This window comes from Octopus sinensis, linkage group LG14, assembly GCF_006345805.1.
Source record: "Octopus sinensis linkage group LG14, ASM634580v1, whole genome shotgun sequence".
Classification (NCBI taxonomy): domain Eukaryota; kingdom Metazoa; phylum Mollusca; class Cephalopoda; order Octopoda; family Octopodidae; genus Octopus; species Octopus sinensis.
In genome coordinates this window covers 35,680,131-35,700,130 of record NC_043010.1, presented here as the reverse complement: position 1 = coordinate 35,700,130, position 20,000 = coordinate 35,680,131, and the positions used below count along the sequence as shown (strand labels likewise).

General features: G+C 39.0%; 2 protein-coding genes and 1 pseudogene across 2 annotated transcripts in view; 1 reads left to right on the top strand and 2 right to left on the bottom strand.

The window, feature by feature from the left end:
- Positions 1–3,061: 3,061 nt before the first annotated feature.
- On the bottom strand, positions 3,062–3,907 carry LOC115219320. The gene has a single exon (XM_029789482.1). It carries the CDS (start codon positions 3,905–3,907, stop codon positions 3,062–3,064), a length of 846 nt encoding a protein of 281 aa, XP_029645342.1.
- A 4,764-nt stretch (positions 3,908–8,671) lies between these two features.
- LOC115219343 (periostin-like) overlaps positions 8,672–20,000 on the bottom strand; it is a 38,043-nt gene continuing 26,714 nt past the window's right edge. Inside the window, exons 4-8 of the mRNA XM_029789503.2 lie at positions 19,103–19,320; positions 18,263–18,467; positions 15,464–15,565; positions 12,929–13,045; positions 8,672–8,967 (exon numbers count right to left, since the gene is read on the bottom strand). Of these exons, the coding sequence (XP_029645363.1) occupies positions 8,846–8,967; positions 12,929–13,045; positions 15,464–15,565; positions 18,263–18,467; positions 19,103–19,320 (764 nt within the window). The 3' untranslated portion in view covers positions 8,672–8,845. The remainder of the gene's footprint in view (positions 8,968–12,928; positions 13,046–15,463; positions 15,566–18,262; positions 18,468–19,102; positions 19,321–20,000) is intronic.
- Positions 12,302–12,420, top strand: LOC115219573 (annotated as a pseudogene).

Below are 20,000 nucleotides of genomic sequence, written 5' to 3'. Positions count from 1 at the left end.
AAAAATCCACTTGTAGCTCATCGGCCAAAACTATCTGGATGAAATCCACTCAATCACACGCCAGATTTTACCATAACGATAAATACGCGTGTGGTTCAATTGATTACATCCGACGTTATAATTCAAATGCCCCAACTAACAGCGCGCCAAACTTTCACGAAAAAATACAGCATTTAGAAATAAATGCAGCATAATTATAATTAATTAATAAGGGTGAGAGAATTAGATACTAATTTAATAGTATATCCATTCAACACCAAGTGGCCTAGTGCTCCGAGAAACCTGGATTATTATAATATTTTATAATATATTATAATATTTTTACAAAATATATAAGAGAGTGGTCACTATATGGCTCACTCTAGCACCAGTTAATCCAAAAGGTTTCAACCACTAAAAATACATGTTTCCCATGAAAGTCAGTACGATTGTTAGCTCACACGGACAGGGCAAATAAAAAATAACAAAATACAGATTATTCTGGGACAATTGTTTCGCTATTAATGAATTAATGTAATTTTACTTACAAAAAAATCCACTTGTAGCTCATCGGCCAAAACTATCTGGATGAAATCCACTCAATCACACGCCAGATTTTACCATAACGATAAATACGCGTGTGGTTCAATTGATTACATCCGACGTTATAATTCAAATGCCCCAACTAACAGCGCGCCAAACTTTCACGGAAAACAAATACAGCATTAGAAATAAATGCAGCATAATTATATAATTAATAAGGGTGAGAGAATTAGATACTAATTTATAGTATATATTCCATTCAACACCAAGTGGCCTAGTGCTCCGAGAAACCTGGATTATTATAATATTTTATAATATATTATAATATTTTTACAAAATAAATATAAGAGAGTGGTCACTATATGGCTCACTCTAGCACCAGTTAATCCAAAAGGTTTCAACCACTAAAAATACATGTTGTTTCCCATGAAAGTCAGTACGATTGTTAGCTCACACGGACAGGGCAAATAAAAAATAACAATACAGATTATTCTGGGACAATTGTTTCGCTATTATGAATTAAATGTAATTTTACTTACAAAAAAATCCACTTGTAGCTCATCGGCCAAAACTATGGATGAAATCCACTCAATCACACGCCAGATTTTACCATAACGATAAATACGCGTGTGGTTCATTGATTACATCCGACGTTATAATTCAAATGCCCCAACTAACAGCGCGCCAAACTTTCACGGAAAACAAATACAGCATTTAAAAAAATGCAGCATAATTATAATTAATTAATAAGGGAGAGAATTAGATACTAATTTAATAGTATATCCATTCAACACCAAGTGGCCTAGTGCTCCGAGAAACCTGGATTATTATAATATTTTATAATATATTATAATATTTTTACAAATAAATATAAGAGAGTGGTCACTATATGGCTCCTCTAGCACCAGTTAATCCAAAAGGTTTCAACCACTAAAAATACATGTTTCCCATGAAAGTCAGTACGATTGATTATATATATATATATATATATATATATATGTATGTGTGTGAGTGTGTGAGTGTGTGTGTGTGTGTGTGTGAGAGAGAGAGAGAGAGAGAGAGAAGGAGGCGCATGGCTCAGTGGTTAGAGCGTAGAGCTTACGATCGTGAGGTTGTGAGTTCGATTCCCGGACCTGGCTGTGTGTTGTGTTCTTGAGTTGCGACATCACTGGTGCCAAGCTGTATCGGCCCCTTTGCTTTTCCCTTGGATAACATCAGAGGTGTGGAGAGGGGAGGCTGGTATGCATGGGCGACTGCTAGCCTACCACAAACAATCTTACCCTGACTTGTGCATCGGAGGGTAACTTTCTAGGTGCAATCCCGTGGTCATTCATGACTGAAGGAGGTCGCCTCCTCCTCCTCCTATTATATATATATATATATATATATATATATAATATATATATATATATATATATATATATATATATATATTGGCCTGCTCGCTTAGCCAGCGGGGTGGCGTCATTTGAAGGCTAAAACAATGCGAAGCGCATTGTGACCAGCGATGTGTAACACATCTGATGGCCTGGTCGGTCACGGTGATCACGGTGATATATATTATATATATTTAATATATATATATAATATATATTATATATATATATATATATATATTCTTTTATTCTTTTACTTGTTTCAGTCATCTGACTGCGGCCATGCTGGAGCACCGCCTATTTTAATTTTACATATGAAATTAAAATAGACAGCAGCTTGCAATGTTTTACCAAAAAGGAAAACTATAATTGTCACTAAATGCGAGTAGGGTGTTATAAACACATACATTTCTAGAAATAAGAGCTAAAATGGTCTAATGTTGTAGTCAAAGCACTTAATTATGTACGTGTGTGTGTGTGTGTGTGTACACGTATGTCCCCCACCAACGTTTGACAACCAGTGTTAGCTTGTTTACGTCCTTGTAACAAAGTGGCTCCGCAAAAAGAATAAGTACCAGGTGTAACGGTTTAGTTTAAGATCCAGTTTTAACAGTTTATAAACATCTTAGGTTAATTATAATGATTATGTGTAGCAGATAAATGAGAGAAGATATTGGTTGTTGAAATGGTCTTTTATTTATTATTGTCATCGTTACAAAGTAAGTTACAACTACTTCGAATTGTTGGAGTTGTGATACACAAATTATTTTAGTTCTTATAGTCCATCCCGTTGGTAAACGTCTTCTGTGGGTGACTTTAAAGAGAGAAAGAGTAAGAAAGTTTAGTCAATGTTATGCGTGTGGTTTTCTGTATTGGGAAAGACAACCAGTTTAAAACCATTGTTATTATTTAACGTGTTTATTGACGTTGCTTGATTACACGGACGACATTAGCGCAGTGATACATTGTTTACTTTTCACACAGTTCGTACTATTCACTACAAAATAGTGCCAAGAGTAGGGAGTAGTTTGGCATTCGCAAACACACAGATATGAATATGTAACATCCCTTCTTCTTGAAAAAAAAGGGGTCTCTTGGCAGTGAAGACAACTATGAGTAGTCTCCCTTGCTCTATGTATTTTCATCATGTCTTTTCTTTTTCTTTAGCGGTATCGAACCGGTGGCAGAATGTTCTTTCTCCATCTGGTGGATCTTCTGCTTCGCACCGGTGTCTGAGGTGTGTTGTACACGTTTTCCTCGGCAGCTCTGGTGTTGGGCGGATGTGGGCCCTGTTGTTTCAGCTGCCTACCAGATTCTGTTTCTATCATATTTGATCTTGGAGTTTCAGCTCTACTGACAACCTTTGCTGGGATCCATGTTTTAGTTATGGGATCTTGAGTATGCACATGTTGTCCTCCAAGCATCTCAGGTAAATGTTGTGCATGTTTGTTGCAATGCCTCTGTGCTTGTTCTTGAGTGGCTGCTAGCTTGGCCCTTGTTTCTTTCTGGTCAATAGGAGGTTGAATCTTAGTTGGCAGGGTAGTTTTATACTTCCTGCCATTCAGCAATTCTGCTGGGGATTTCATATTAGCTCTCAGTGGAGTCGCTCGTAGGGACATAAGTGCCAGGTGTGGGTCTTCCCTAGTCTTCCGGCATTTGACTAGTGTTCTCTTCACTGTCTGCACCTGTCTTTCTATAAACCCATGACCTTTGGGGCAGTGTGGAGATGAAGTTGCAATATTGAACCCATATTCATCAGCTAGCTTTTTGAATTCTTGTGACGTGAACTGGGTTCCATTGTCACATATGATCTGCTCTGGTATTCCTTGCTCTGCTAGGAGTCCTCGGGCCACTGTAGTGATTGTTTTGCTTGTCAGGTCTTTCACTTTTCTCACAAATGGAAATTTGGAGTAGTAGCAGGCCATTATTAAATACCATTCTTGGCCTTCTGTGAATAGATCTACTCCAATAGTTTGCCATGGCCTTCTTGGGATGTCACCAGATATCATTTCCTCCTTTTGTTGTGAGGTTTTTCTACTTTTCTATGTCTTTGTACATGCTCTTATTGGTTGTCACATTTACAATGTGGTGGACCTTTCTGCTTAGTCCTTTCATCTCCTTTTTGTTTGTGATTGGTGGTCGGTTTTTGATAGGCATATCACTTACAATCCTGCTTGGAGCTGCTTTCACTTCAGTATTGACCGACACAATATTTAACCTCCTGCAGGTATCGAGTCCAAGAATTGCTGGGCCTCCTGTTCTTGTGACATAAAATGTACACTCGATTGGTTTCCCTTTGTGTGTCCCCTTTATTGTTGTTTTCCCCAGTTGTGGGATTCTGGTACCTCCGTACGCAGTGAGGATTACATCACTTGGTGTGAGGATTCCTTTCCTGACCCTATCCTCTTCTGTCATATTTTCTGGGAACATCTTTTTGTATAAGCCGATAGGCAAGATATCACTCTGGGCCCCAGTGTCTATCTTAAGTCTATGTTTGTTCTTTTCCTTCCGGCCTTCTTTTGAATTTTCATTGTCGTGTATGCCTCATCTTTTTTCCTTCGGTCGTCCTTTCCCTTCTCATGCACATTTATTATGCCGATTGCTAAGAATTCCTCCTCTGAGGTGCTTTGTTCCTGTTGTTGTGCATGTATATCCCTTCTATTTCTGCTCCTCTTTGAAACTTGGGGCTTATATCTCTGGGATTTTGTTATCCTACACATTTTTTCCCAGTGGTTCAGTTTTCCACATCCTTTGCAGTGTGTACCGAATGCAGGACATTTTTTTCGGTCATTAAATTCATGCTCTGTACCACAGTACCGGCAAGTTCTTTGTTTGTGGGTTTGTGTCCTGTGCCTTGATACAGTATCTACACTGCTATCTAGTGGGCTTGCTTGTAAGCTTAGTGAGGCCATCTGTTTGGTAGTGGCTTCAAATGCTCTTGCAGTGTCTACTGCTTCTACCAACTGGAGAGCGTCCTTACCTATTAGCGATTTTTGCACTTCTTTGTGGGCACACCCCCATATTAATTGGTCTACAATTCTCTCCTCCCTGTCTTTGAATTTGCATTTCTCTGCAACATTTTTCAGCCTTGACGGGAAATTGTCTATTGTTTCTTGTGGGGCTTGTTTCGGGCCCTGGAATTCGTATCTCTGAATTCTGTGGTTTGACCTGGGCTCTAAGTGCCTCTCAAATTTTTCAAGAAGTGTATCTGGGTCATTGCAGTCTGATTCTGACATATCCCAGCTATTGTATAGGTCTATTCCTTTATTGCCTGGCCATAAAAGGATATAACTTACCTTTTCATCGTCAGTTGTGCCTTTCAGGAAACTTTTGAAAGCTAGTTGAGCTTTTTGTTTGAATTTTTTAAATTCTTCAACGACATCACTAGAATCCCAGTTCATAATCGGATACAGATTCATCTGTACGGCGACGGGGGTCGCCATCTTGGATTCTTTGTTTATGTTTTCCGAAGCGTAGCGATGTTTTGTTTGTTGATTTCCTCGTTCGTTGCGTTCCTGTTTTGTTTTTAAAAGCACAATTCCGGATTAATTGTTTACCGCTGCCACCATGTTATGCGTGTGGTTTGTTGTATTGGGAAAGACAACCAGTTTAAAACCATTGTTATTATTTAACGTGTTTATTGACGTTGCTTGATTACACGGACGACATTAGCGTAGTGATACATTGTTTACTTTTCACACAGTTCGTACTATTCACTACAAAATAGTGCCAAGAGTAGGGAGTAGTTTGGCATTCGCAAACACACAGATATGAATATGTAACAGTCAAGTTGAAAGAATAAGAATTGTATTGCCGCACAATGACAGGCCATACTTGAAGTGAGAAATAGAGATGCTCACTGACCGGCGGTCAAGGGACACCGAAGAGATAGAACAGATTTTTGGCTGCGTATTTATATTTTCTCATTACATTAGGTTAGGCTAGACAAAGGATTTTCCTTTCTAGTCAACCTTGGCCCATGTATGACTGAAAAGAAGGTTAAGAGGAAAGATTACTCTCATAAATTTCCTGGTGCAACAGGTAAGAACAATAGACAGAGAACTTGTAGAAAAATGTAGGTTCGATTTCGAATCCTGGCTTAGAAATTTGAAATTTATATGTTACATCGGGCTTTAAAAAATAAGTACTAGAGTAGAGGACTGATACTGTCAGTCATAGAATTACTGATCTATATGCTCTACTCGATCAGGATTGGAACTAAATAACAATTTAAGGAAACTAGTGATATCTGCGTCGGCAGAACAAGACATGTGGTTGCTTACACATCAGACCAAAACCCAGTTCAACGATGAACTAGTGTTAACATATTCAATGTAGTGAGCATGAATTATCTTGTTAAATAATTCGCATCCTGGGAACTTTCCAGAAAATCTCATCCTCGGGAACTTTCCAGGAAGTACTCGGAATTTTGCAGGAAGTCTAATCATCGGAAATTTCCAGGAAGTCCTCGGTATTTTCCAGGAAGTCTACCATCCTCGGAACTTTCAATGAAGTCCTCGGAATTTTCCAGGAAATATCTTCCTCGGAACTTTCCCGGAAGTTTCTCATCCTCGGAACTTTACAGGAAGTCCTCGGAATTTTCCAGGAAGTCTCATCCTCGGATCTTTCCTGGAAGTCTCTCATCCTCGGAACTTTCCTGTGAGTCTCTAATCCTCGGAACTTTCCAGGAAGTCATCGGGATTTTCCAGGAAGTCTCTCATCCTCGGAACTTTCAAAACTTCCCAAGAAATCGTCCCTCCGAACTTTCCAGGATGTTGTTGATAAAACATGTTCTTTATCTATCTCCTTATCCTCTTGGTGATATTGGATAAAACATTATACAAATGAGTCCTTCCAATTTAACTAAATTCTATATTTTTATGCAGCTGAAGATTGCTTTACATTTTAAATTGATGTAATATTTGCATTGTTCAATTAAACGAAGTCGCTTGAAACGATCGTACTGCATTACCTATGGATATCCTTGTTGCTTATTTTGATTATAATCACCTTATTTTAAATTATATAGATAGTGCCATACTAAATTCTGGTACCTTCAACTTACGTACCACATTCATCTAAATATATATGCATATATATAGTAAATAAAAAAAATCAAGAACAGACATACGAAAAAATAACAACTCAAGGACGTGGTATATGCAAAGTATTAGCAGACGCAAAGAGCTCTTCTTCAGAAACACGAGACAGAGGAAAGTTCAAGAAAAAAGTAAGACGGAGAACAAAGATCGCCAACGATTCACGTGTGGTTACATTTCGAAATGATCGGAAGGGAATAGTATTGATAAAATAGGAGATGGAATGTGTGATAGACTTTATTGAGTACAATACATGTTTCGGACAGGAAATCCAGCTGCTAAACATGTAGCAATTAAAGTCAATGATGGGTTTTCTGCTCAGAAGATTAGGGAGGCCGAAAAAGAAAGGATAGCCTAGACAGCAATAGCAGCCCACGTATGAAGCTGTTTTTAGGGTATCACTAGTTGCAACGCCGACATCTTCGTCCTAGTGGGGTAGTATAACATAATTAGTAACCAATTTGAGGGTTAATACGAAGGAGCTAGATAAAGTGAAAGATTTTGTTTACCTCTCTTTTAAACTTTGAATAAATACAGACGAACTTAACACTTATATTCATCTATACAGCTAGCAAAACACTCGTCAGTTTATGCTAGGTTTTGCCTTTTCTGTATACTTCGTTCCTTTTTTTTTGTACTTTTTCTCTCTGCATAGGCGCAGGCGTAGCTGTGTGGTAAGAAGCTTGCTTCTCAATCACATGGTTCCAGGTTCAGTCCCACTGCGTGGCACCTTGGGCAAGTGTCTTCAACTATAGCTTGTGTGTGTGTATGTGTGTTATGTCTATGTTTATTTTTGTCCACCACCTATTTCTTTACTACCTACAAGGGGCTAAACACAGAAAGGACAAACAAGGACAGACAAACGGATTAAGTCGATTATATCGACCCCAGTGTATAACTGGTACTTATTTAATCGACCCCGAAAGGATGAAAGGTAAAGTCGACGTCGGCGGAATTTGAACTCAGAACGTAACGGCAGGCGAAATATCGCTAGGCATTTCGCCCGGCGTGCTAACGTTTCTGCCAGCTCGCCGCCTTATTTTTGTCCACCACCACCGCTTGACAACCGGTGATGTGTTTATGTCTCTGTAACATAGCTGTTCGGCAAAAGATACCGATAAAATAAATACTAGACTTTAAAAAATAAGTCCTAGAGTCGATTTTTTCAGCTAAAAGCCGGTGCCGGGCAAAAGATATCAATAGAATAAGTTCTAGACTTTAAAAAATAAGTCCTGGAGCCGATTTGTTCGACTAAAAGCCGGTGAAAGATAAAGGAATGCGTGAGAGAGTGGGGGGGGGGGTCAGCGTCAAGACCTCTCCCAGAGCCTACAAGGTGCCCGCACTTATACATAACCACGCCAGCGCCTAATGGTGAACAAAAAAAAGGCAAACAGAATAGCAAGAAAACAGACGGACAGACAGACAGACAGACAGACAGACAGACAGACAGACAGACAGACAGACAGATAGATAGATAGATAGATAGATAGATAGATAGATAGATAGATAAAAGAAACCGAAAGAGAGAAAGATGGGGAGAGAGAAAGAAAGAAAGAAAGAAAGAAAGAAAGAAAGAAAGAAAGAAAGAAAGAAAGAAAGAAAGAAGAATGAAAGAAAGAAAGAAAGGAAGAAAGGTATTATGTCGACGTATATAAACTGAAAATAATAAATATCTAAAAGTACGTTATATCTTTATTACATCTGCTGTATCTTTATTAATTGAAAAAAAATTCACACATTTGTCATTGCAAGGTAAGCATTCAAGTGAGAGGTGATTTTCAAACATTCAGTGCCTATCAGCGCTTGCCTCTTTTTTTTCTTCATTCGCGGAAAATGTCCGCCGTCGACTTAGCCTAGATGTCGCAATTTTGACGGTATCAAAACTCTATCAATGATGTGAACCATTCCATTGTCGCATTCGATATTGGGGTGAGTAATTTTGGCTAGACGGTTCAGGCGGACTTCTCCTCCTACAAAATAAATTTAACAATTTGTTTAGTTGTTCGATTCCTTTAAAAGGGCGTTTGGGTGAATACTTATTTATCTATTTATTGATTTCAAATTTTGGTACAAGGCCAGCAATTTCGGAGGAAGGAGTAAGACTATATCAATCCCAGTGTTCAACTGGTACTTTATTGACTCCTAAAGGATGACAGGTAAAGTCAACCTCGGCGGAATTTGATCTCAGAACATAAAGACGGACGGAATGCTAACGATTCTGCCAGCTCGACGACTTCGTAAATATACGCTTCCAAATTTGGGCACAAGACCAGTAGTGTTTTGGAGAAAGGAGTTAGTCGATTAAATTGACCCCAGTGTTCAACATGTACTTCTTTCATCAACTTCGGAAGGATAAAACGCAACGCCAACCCCCAGCAGAATTTGAACTCATAACGTAAAGACGGACGAAATGCCGCTAAGCGTTTTGCCCGGCGTGCAAAGGACTCTGCCAGCTTGCAGCTTTTTATTTATTTATAATATTGGAAGGACACAACGAAAGGTAGAATTGGACAGAATGCCTTGCGGTATTTACATGAGTCTCTCTACATTCTGAGTTCGGAAACCAATTCCGTTACAATTACTTCTGTTTGATGTGCTGCCTACCAATTTAGAATTACAAGAAAATGGTATAAATTATATCCTTAGATCCTTGAGAATGTTTCAGCCCGGAAGCTGCGGCCATGCTGGGGCACCACCGTTGACTGTGCTACCCAAGTATGTGAAACCACCTATATCATAGTATTTTCAAATATATATATATATATATATATATATATATATACACACACACACACACACATATATATATATATATATATATATATATATATATATATATATATATATATATATATATATATATATATATATTACGGAGATGTACTCGCATAGCAAGTGATTTGATCTGAGATCGTGTGCTGGAACGAAAACAATTGCAGCGTGGAAGGTGTTTGTAAGCCATTTAAGAAACACACAAAAGCCGTTCGATTCACTTCAACATTTAAGTCTAATTTGTCAAAATATTTTCGTCGCTAAAATATTTTCGTTTGAGATGCAGCACGGATTTTTGTCAGTGAACAGGTCGCGGATTTTAGCGACGAAAATATTTTGACAAATTAAACTTAAATGTTGAAGTGAATCGAACGGCTTTTGTGTGTTTCTTAAATGGCTTACAAACACCTTCCACGCTGCAATTGTTTTCGTGTATATATATATATATATATATATATATATATATATATATATATATATATATATATATATATATATATATATATACGAGCAAAACGCCCCCACCACCACCACCGTCCAATAGACGGTGCTGAGTTGTCAAACATTTAAACCAAATTTTCTGAAAACAACTTGTCCAACCGTCCCATAGGCCTCCCCTTTGAGAAACACTGATTTAACCTAAATTTGAGACACTAACAAAAGAAGAAATATAGATTTTTTTTCTATTTCAAAGAAAAACGATTTTATTCACGTGACATTATTTCAAGCCAGCCGCGCATTTTTCTCGCGTACGCGTAGTATCGATCGTAACAGCTGATGTACTTGCGCATACAAATGCACGTTCCCACGGCTTTATCGATCACATTCTCACCTGGAATCAATTTTTGTAATTTTTTTCAAGACTTATACACGCCCTGATACCGACGGTATCTACATATCAAATATGAGCGCAAACGGATGGAGGATGCCCGAGATCCTAGAAGACACACACACACACACACAGAACGGATTTTATATAATAGATAAAGTAAACAGTATTTTCTTAATCACAAAATAATATTAGTTTTAAATTTTGATACGAGGCCAGCAATTTTCAAAGAGAAGTTAAGTCGGTAACATCGACCCCAGTGCTCGAATGGTACTTATTTAATCGATCCCAAAAAGGATGAAAGGAAAAGTTGACCTCGATAGAATTTGAACGCAGACGGACTAAATGCTGCTAAGCATTTTTGCCCGGCGCGCTAACACTTCTACCAGCTCCCTGTTTTAGTCGGAAGAATTAATATTATCAATAAACTCAGTCTCAAAAGCTTTAAATATCATAAAAACTGGGGGAGGGAATTCAACTTGCATGAAATTATATTTGCAAATACAATTAAACACCATAAAACTACATAAAAACTTGTTCTTCGTTAAGTCATTTACAGTTTAACAGAAGATTATTTTCCACATTTGACATCCGGGTACAGTGCTTGTGTGTGTGTGTGTGTGGGTGTGGGTGTGTGCGCGCGCGCGCGTATGTGTATGAGTAAGGATTGAAAAAGAAGTACAAGCCGACATCAAAAAGTTTCCAGACAAGTTCTGTAGCGCGCCAACAGATGGCAGCACGCTTGCGACCTTCATGAACCAGTGCGCCGAGTGACATCGCTGTGTTTACTTCACAAGTTGTGAAATTTGTGTTTTTTTCTGATCACGTGTATGCTGTAGTCCTCGATTTTTGCCATAGACAGGAACAAAGAGCCAACGTGAAATTTTGCGCTAAAACTTGAAAAGTCTGCTACAGAGACATTGATCATGCTTCAGCAAGCTTATGGCAACAAGGTAATGGGTCGTACGCAATATTTCGTGTGACACAGGCGCTTCAAAAGCGGAAGAACTTGCTTGAAAGACGATGAGCAATCTGGAAGACCAGCCACGAGCGTCACCCTCGGAAATGTGATATTGCGCATGGAGAATTCGTCCCACCACCACCACCATGCCCAGACTGTCAATCGAGAGTTCAACTACGACGTTTTGAAGCATTTGAGGGAGGGCATTCGGCGACAGCGACCGGATCTGTGGAATGCGAAGAATTGGATTCTTCACGACAACAATGCACTCTGTCACCGGACACTCCTCACTCGCCCCCGCCCTATTCGCCAGATTTAGCATCTGCAGACTTCTATCACTTCTCCAAGAGGAAAATGCAGCTCAAAGTTCGCCGTTGTCAAGATCCAGAGCGAATCGCAGACGGTCTTCGACTCGCTTACGGAAAAGGACTTCCAGGCAGGATTCCAAAAGTGGAAGAAACGCTGGGATTGGTGTACAGTAATCACTCGACTATTGTGGGTGTTACGTTCCAAAACGCCCTGCGATAGGTGAAAATCCGCGAAGTAGAAACAGTACTGTATATTTTTTTTTTATTTTTATAATTTGTATATATTCATTTTATCATAAATGCAAAACAACACCACGGAGGAATAGACGTGAGCTTAAATAATATACCGCGATAGGTGAACCGCGATAGGTGAACCGCGATAGGTGAACCGCGATATGGCGAGGGATTACTGTATTGCTGCGCAAGCTGACTATTTCGAAGATGATATCACGTTGAAAGCACCGGTTCTCGTCCGATCACCGAAGTTAAGCAACGTCGAGCTTAGTGAGTACTTAGATGGGTGACCGCTTGGGAAACCTAGGTGCTGTAAGCGTTTCACACAAAGGCGGTGCTCCAACATGGCCGCAGTCAAATGACTGAAACAAGTAAAAGAGTAAAAAGAGCGTAAATAAGTTGCTTTTTATCAAATATAACTAGTCCTGGAACTTTTTGAAACTACCTCGTACAGTAAAGAATGTAATCTTCGTTATACAAAAAGACAGATGTTCATGGCTGAAAGGCTTTGAACCACAGTGTAACATAGGGCAAAACAATAAAAGCAATAAACATTTTCAGTCAATGAAGAATCCTTTACATCAGTGATTCTCAACCTTTGCTTTGTGACTTACCCAGTCAAATTGATGTATTTTACTATTTACGCCTTTATTCCCGTGCAAAAATATACACTAAGTGCCCTCCAAATAAACCCCACTGAAGCGAAGACGTGCTATCTTTAAGATAGCAAGTTAGCGCTATTGTATATGAGAGAGAGGGAGAGAGAGAGAGAGAGAGTGTGTGTGTGTGTGTGTGTGTGTGTGGTGTGTGTGTGTGTGTATACATACCTGACGTGCTGAGATGTATATCATCAAAGAAAAGATTTGTTGAAATAAACGACGAATGTGAAGATTTCAGCTGATCAATTGTTAAAGTTCCAGGGTGAATATGAAAGCTCATCAGCTCTGAAAAAATAAAATAAAATAAAATAATAATAATAATAATAATAATAAAAACAACAACAATAACGACACCAACAACGACGACGGCGACAATATCAAGGAAGACGATGGTGATGATAATGTAGCAAAGTTGTCCTGCATAAGCTTAGCCAATAAATAGGCGTGGCTGTGTGGTAAGTAGCTTGCTAACCAACCACATGGTTCCGGGTTCAGTCCCACTGCGTGGCATCTTGGGCAAGTGTCTTCTGCTATAGCCTCGGGCCAACCAATGCCTTGTGAGTGGATTTGGTAGACGGAAACTGAAAGAAGCCCGTCGTATATATGTATATATATATATATGTGTGTGTGTGTGTGTATGTTTGTGTGTCTGTGTTTGTCCCCCTAGCATTGCTTGACAACCGATGCTGGTGTGTTTATGTCCCCGTCACTTAGCGGTTCGGCAAAAGAGACCGATAGAATAAGTACTGGGCTTACAAAGAATAAGTCCCGGGGTCGAGTTGCTCGACTAAAGGCGGTGCTCCTGCATGGCCGCAGTCAAATGACTGAAACAAGTAAAAGTAAAAGAAAATAAAAGAATACATACATACATACATACATACATACATACATACATACATACATACATACCCTACCGGGTACTGGTAGAGTATAAAGGTAGGGTATTTCCAGAGAAGCTCTCAACCCCGGTTCTGGGCAATTCAACACTTGTCAGATTCCAGACCGAAATTCTTCAAGTGTAGAAAATCCTGGTTTCACGACAATAAAACCGTTGTGTGGGGTTGGACGAAGAGTAAATTATAATCCAAACAATATGAAGCGAAAAAGTCTGCTGAAGTGTCACTATACTGTCTAAAAATGCAAACATTACGTAGATTTTCACTTCGAATTCCTGCATAAACCGGCTTTGCAGGCAGAGTTGGTAGAAAAACAATTGGGAACTTTGTGGTTTTCGTCACTGCTTACAATTTTGTTCCAGGTGTTTTCAAATTTGATATATGGATTAAGTTTTGTATACTAACTATGAAAATGAAATTCATTTTCTCTATAAATCCACAATTAAAAAGTTGGCTGTGTGGTAAGTAGCTTGCTTACCAACCACATAGTTTCGGGTTCAGTCCCACTGCGTGGCACATTGGGGCAAGTGTCTTCTACTATAGCCTCGGGCCGACCAAACCCTTGTCAGTGGATTTAGTAGACGGAAACTGAAAAAAGCCCGTCGTATATATATGTGTGTGTGTGTGTGTCTGTATTTGTGTGTGTCTGTGTTTGCCCCCCCCCCCCCCAACATCGCTTGACAACCGATGCTGGTGTGTTTACGTCCCCGTAACTTAGTAGTTCGGAAAAGAGACCGATAGAATAAGTACTAGGCTTACAAAGAATAAGTCCTGGGATCGATTTGCTCGACTAAAGGCGGTGCTCCAGCATGGCCGCAGTCAAATGACTGAAACAAGTAAAAGGGACCCTTTAAAGTTTACAGAATTTGGGTATTTAAGCTAATCAGAAGCGAATGTTTTACATATCACCGTGGCGAAAAGCTCTGTTTCCATAGTAACCAAAGATGCTGCACATGCGCACAAGTAGGAGGAGATACGAGAAAGATAATCTTCTTACTATAATAATACTCTCGTTTTTCTCCGTCACAACATAGGAATGATTCCGAACTCGGAATCTCGGATCTAAATAAAATCTGCGCCCTTTCGGCCAAGCAAAGCATACATCTATTACATCCATTCATGTATGGTTTAGACTTTTCTATTATTTTCCATTTGATCACATATGGGACATTTCTCTCTTTCACGGCCCAAATGTGACTCGCCAACTTTGTGGTTTTGCTTTTATTTTCGATTTAAATTCATCTGAAGGCTTTGCATCGATTCAATTTGCTAGCTCACCTGTAATAGAATTTTCTATTAAATATGGTTTGCTTTAGCATCGCCTCTCGCCTGGTGCTCTATTTAAACTCCTTGGTTTCATTGAATAATCATCGCCTGATGAACGTACTTGTCATGTACGTAAAACTATTAGAAGCTACGTGTAATACACGTGGGGTGAAAAGCATACATTAATATCGGACTCATTTGATGGACTACTCATCTTGTTAACCTTTTTATGCAGATCAGTTTGCTATTTACAATTCTAGAATTTTGGGGAAAAATCTTTTTATTTATTCATTATTATTAGCGCTTTCGTTCGTGTCTCGAACTTGTCAAATAGAGTTTTGTGAATGTACAAACAGCTTGTTCATTTATATAAAACAGATGTTTGGTAGGGGTTTGTTTAGAAAAGGAGAACATTGTTTTTTTTTTGGGGGGGGGGGTGAGGTTCCATGACAATGGAAATTGATTGATAGATAGATAGATAGATAGATAGATAGATAGATAGATAGATAGATAGATAGATAGATAGATAGATCATACCAACCTCTCGCTAGATTAGAATGCTGGATGATTTTCTGCAAAACACTTTGGTCCATTCTTGCGAAAGCATCGTCACTTGGTGCAAATACTGTCTGGCGACGACCAGCTGAGAAGATGGGAAAAACGAAAAAAAAAATCAAATTTCAGAATTACTGCCAACATAACTTTGTATTTTAAAAACATTGATATTTCATTGGGAAATCATTTTCGAAGATGTCGGCGACGGCGACGGCCTGTTCAGATGTCTCATGTTCTAATCAACTACAGGCATTTTATTTTGCAATCTATTCTATATTACTCAGTAAATCTCGGCGATAGTTTACCAGATTAACCGAGGGGGTGTTTTGTATTTGGATAAAAGTCCACTGACATTCTCTCTGCCTGAAGAACTAGGCCGTAGTCCCGATTACATTGCTGCGCGTGCGTGCGTAAGTGAGTGAGTGAGTGTGTGTGTGTGTGTGTGTGAGTGTGCAGCAGCTCATTTCACTTTAGATTCATCATATACAAATACAGTCTTCACTATAAACTAAGAAGGTTGGTGCTCATCTGTGGTAAACTATCGCTCCGTCCAAGAAAAGAATCCGCTCCGTCTATAACATCATGAAACTGTGTGCTAAATGAAGAGCTTCTACATGATCGCACGATTTGCTAAAAAGGACAGTCAAATCTCCCTCGATCAGAATCTATTGTTTTAAATAAGGTGAAGGCATTATACAAAGTAGCCATTATATAGTGATAACAAGATCAGATGGTCACGTAAGTCTGCTCAAACAGTACAAAAGAACGATTTCAATATCACGAATCCAAAATTAAGCATCCGAATGTTTATGACCAGACTACTTTAGAGAATTAAATTTTTCACTGCTTAAGTACTGATCTGTATTTTGACATATAAGTGTTCAAATTAATAGGATATATACAATAATCCCTCGACCATCGCGGATGTTACGTTCCAAAACCCACCCGCGATAGGTGAAAATCTACAAAGTAGAAACAGTACTGTACTGGATATATTTTATTATTTTTATAATTTGTATATATTTATTTTATTATAAATGCAAAACAACACACCATGAAGGAATCGAAGTAAGCTTAAACCGCGATAGATGAACCGCGATAGATGAACCGCGATATGGCGAGGGATTACTGTAATACATTAAATACGCATGTGAAAATTGTGGAGAGCTGAACGTTTTCGCATTCATCGTTCGATGAAATTAAACCACCAACAACTGTTGTATAGTAAATAAAATGCGTCGTGCAAGATTGAACTCTTAACCCTTTCGTCACCATATTTTTGTTTGAATCACAGTTTTTGTTTCGGTTAATTTTGAACATAATGAAGAATTTAGTAAAATAACTTTCTTCGCTGATATTTGGAACAGGGATTAACATGAAAATTTGATGAGGGTTTTGATTTAGGTCACTTTAAAACAAAAAATTTACATCGAAGAACCAAGAACAGTGTCAGGCGGGTTGGTTTCAAGAAAGTTTTAAATAACTGCACTTCAACATTATTTCCCGTTTTTCGTGTCACTGATGAGTGTGTTGGATCATACGAAATTTATTTGTGTCCAAGAAACTAAATTATTTGAATATTTATATTTCTTTATGTTTATAATATGCTCTACATATCTCCAATACAGACGTGCATTAAAGTTTGCTCGTATTTGCAACATAAGTTGAATATGCACTTTTATTACACTTGGAAGACATCAGTGACGTGGAGAGAGAAGGTTTGCAAACATGAGCAACTCTCTCTCTTTACTCTTTTACTTGTTTTCAGTCATTTGACTGCGGCCATGCTGGAGCACCGCCTTTAATCGAGCAACTCGACCCTGGGACTTATTCTTTTTGTAAGCCCAGTACTTATTCTATCGGTCTCTTTTGCCGAACCGCTAAGTTACGGGGACATAAACACACCAGCATCGGTTGTCAAGCAATGCTAGGGGGTCAAACACAGACACACAAACACACACACGCATATATACATATATACGACGGGCTTCTTTCCAGTTTCCGTCTACCAAATCCACTGACAAGGCTTTGGTCGGCCCGAGGCTATAGTAGAAGACACTTGCCCAAGGTGCCACGCAGTGGGACTGAACCCGGAACCATGTGGTTGGTAAACAAGCTACTTACAACACAGCCACAACTGCTTGTCTTCCATAAAAAAAAAATTCACCAAGCATACTTTTCAAAGGGAAATTTTCCAAGTTTATCCAAGTTCTCAGGGGACTTATAAATAGGAATTCCCTTATTTAATGGAAATAATACTAGGACTGAAAAGGGATAACAGTTATACTCTATTATCAATCCAAGTCGGCAAACTTTACTGTGAACTGGTTATTATCAAGGATCATAAGCGGAAAGTGTAACCTCTCGAAAGAGCTGTTCTTCACTCCTGCTCCAGAGCGTCGGCTGCGGGGTCATTCCGAAAAGCTCTACCTACGACGATTTCATCTCAATCGAAGGAGAGGAGCTTTCTCCGTCCGGGTTGCGGATCCGTGGAACAAGCTGCCAGACGAGATGGTGAAGATGCCGACGACCGCTTTGTTCAAAGCCTCCCTTGACCTCAAGTGGCCTGAACTCTTTACATGAACACCACCCTGTACTTAACTCCATGTCCCCCTACATGACCTTGCTATTTGCTTTTGAGCCAAATTAACTAACTAACTAACTAACTAACTAAGAACAGCGATGGTAACAAGCTCCTTCGGTAGATGCGTTCATAATTTAACACCGCCTTACCCACCTATTTGTCTAACGTTTTCAGTTCTAATGGCAGCAACAAGCAACTCACCTCGAGTTTTATTCAGCAAGCTGTTCAGATGGCTAATAAATGTGATGTTAGCAATAGTGGTCAAGTTGCTGTCACGCACAAGTACCTCTTCCACTGTACCTTCGGGCACGTTAAGGACATCATCCACCAACTGAATAACGCCGTTATTAGCTTGGATATCGTGTTTGACCACATTGGCTGTATTCACTCTCAGAGAAGGTACTTCCTGACGAATGAAAGAAAGGAACAATTGAAATAATAATAATAATAATAAAAGCAGGAATCTAAAAACAGAAACAATTCCTATCATAGTAGGTGCATTAGGCATGATAAAAAAAATATTCAGACAAATACATAACAAAAACACCAGGACTTACAAACACATATAACATACAGAAAATTGCACTACTGGGCACTGCACACATCCTACGCAGAACACTTTCAATACAGTCACCATCAGAGCATCACAACAAATCACAGCACATACCCAAGGCACACAGAGCTGCGCTCGGTAGTGAAGTGAAATCACGCTATAAAAATAAAACTACTGAATAATAATAATAATAATAATAATAATAATAATAATAATAATAATAATAATAATAATAAGTAAAGAAATAAATAATTTGTCTTGGTATAAAAGATGGACTACAGCAAATTTTCTGCTCAGTACCACAGATTTGCTTTTCAGTTGTTTGACCATAACTGGTTCAGCATGTCCATTAGTGGCTGACGATATGTGCATCTCTGATCACGAGCAGAAGTAGTGGGGTAGCATCATAGCCATGCGTTGAGAACGGGAAGCATCCGTTGTAACAAGCAAAAAGTAGAAAGAGAAAAACAAAGAAAAGAACCACTTACTCCAAAGTGTTTCGAACGATAGTAAAAACGAAGGATATGGCCATTTTGTGCCCGGATGTTGGTGCTGCGTGAGATATCCCAGCTGAATATGTCACCGTGTATCAAATGATATCTAACGTAATGCTTTATGCGGGCCTTGTCTGCTTTTAGATCGTCGATATAACCTGCTGGCTGGTTTCTGAATGCTTCATCGGTGGGAGCTATCAGTGTCATGGGACCTGCAAAAAGGGAACAGCAGTTTATTTTTTAAGCTGATGGTCGAGGTGAGTGGTAATTGTGGTGGTAGTAACGATGGTTGTGGTGGTAATTGCTGGTGATGGAGTGATGGTGGTAACGATGCTGGAAGTGGTGGTGGTGGGGATGATGATGGTGGTGGTTATGGTAATGGTAGTAGTAGTGATGGCAGTGGTGATATGGAAGAAGCGGGATGTTGCAGTGACACTGGTGGTGACGGTGGAAGAGAATGCGGTTGTGGGGGGGGGGTGCTGGTCAAGGTATAGTATGCATTCATGTATGTATGTATGTATGTATGTATGTATGTATTTATGTAAGTATTTTGTATGTATGTACGTATGTATGTATGTATGTATGTATGTATGTATGTATTTATGTAAGTATTTTGTATGTATGTACGTATGTATGTATGTATGTATGTATGTATGTATGTATGTATGTATTTATGTAAGTATTTTGTATGTATGTACGTATGTATGTATGTATGTATGTATGTATGTATGTATGTATGTATGTATGCGTATGTGTACGTGCATGCGTGCATGTATGTGTGTGTGTGTGTGTGTTGTGTGTGTGTGTGTGTGCTTCTTCTGTTAGTCTAATAAAGTTGGCTCAGATGATGTAGCGGTAATCAGGAATAAATTACCACCGGGTTGATTTATCC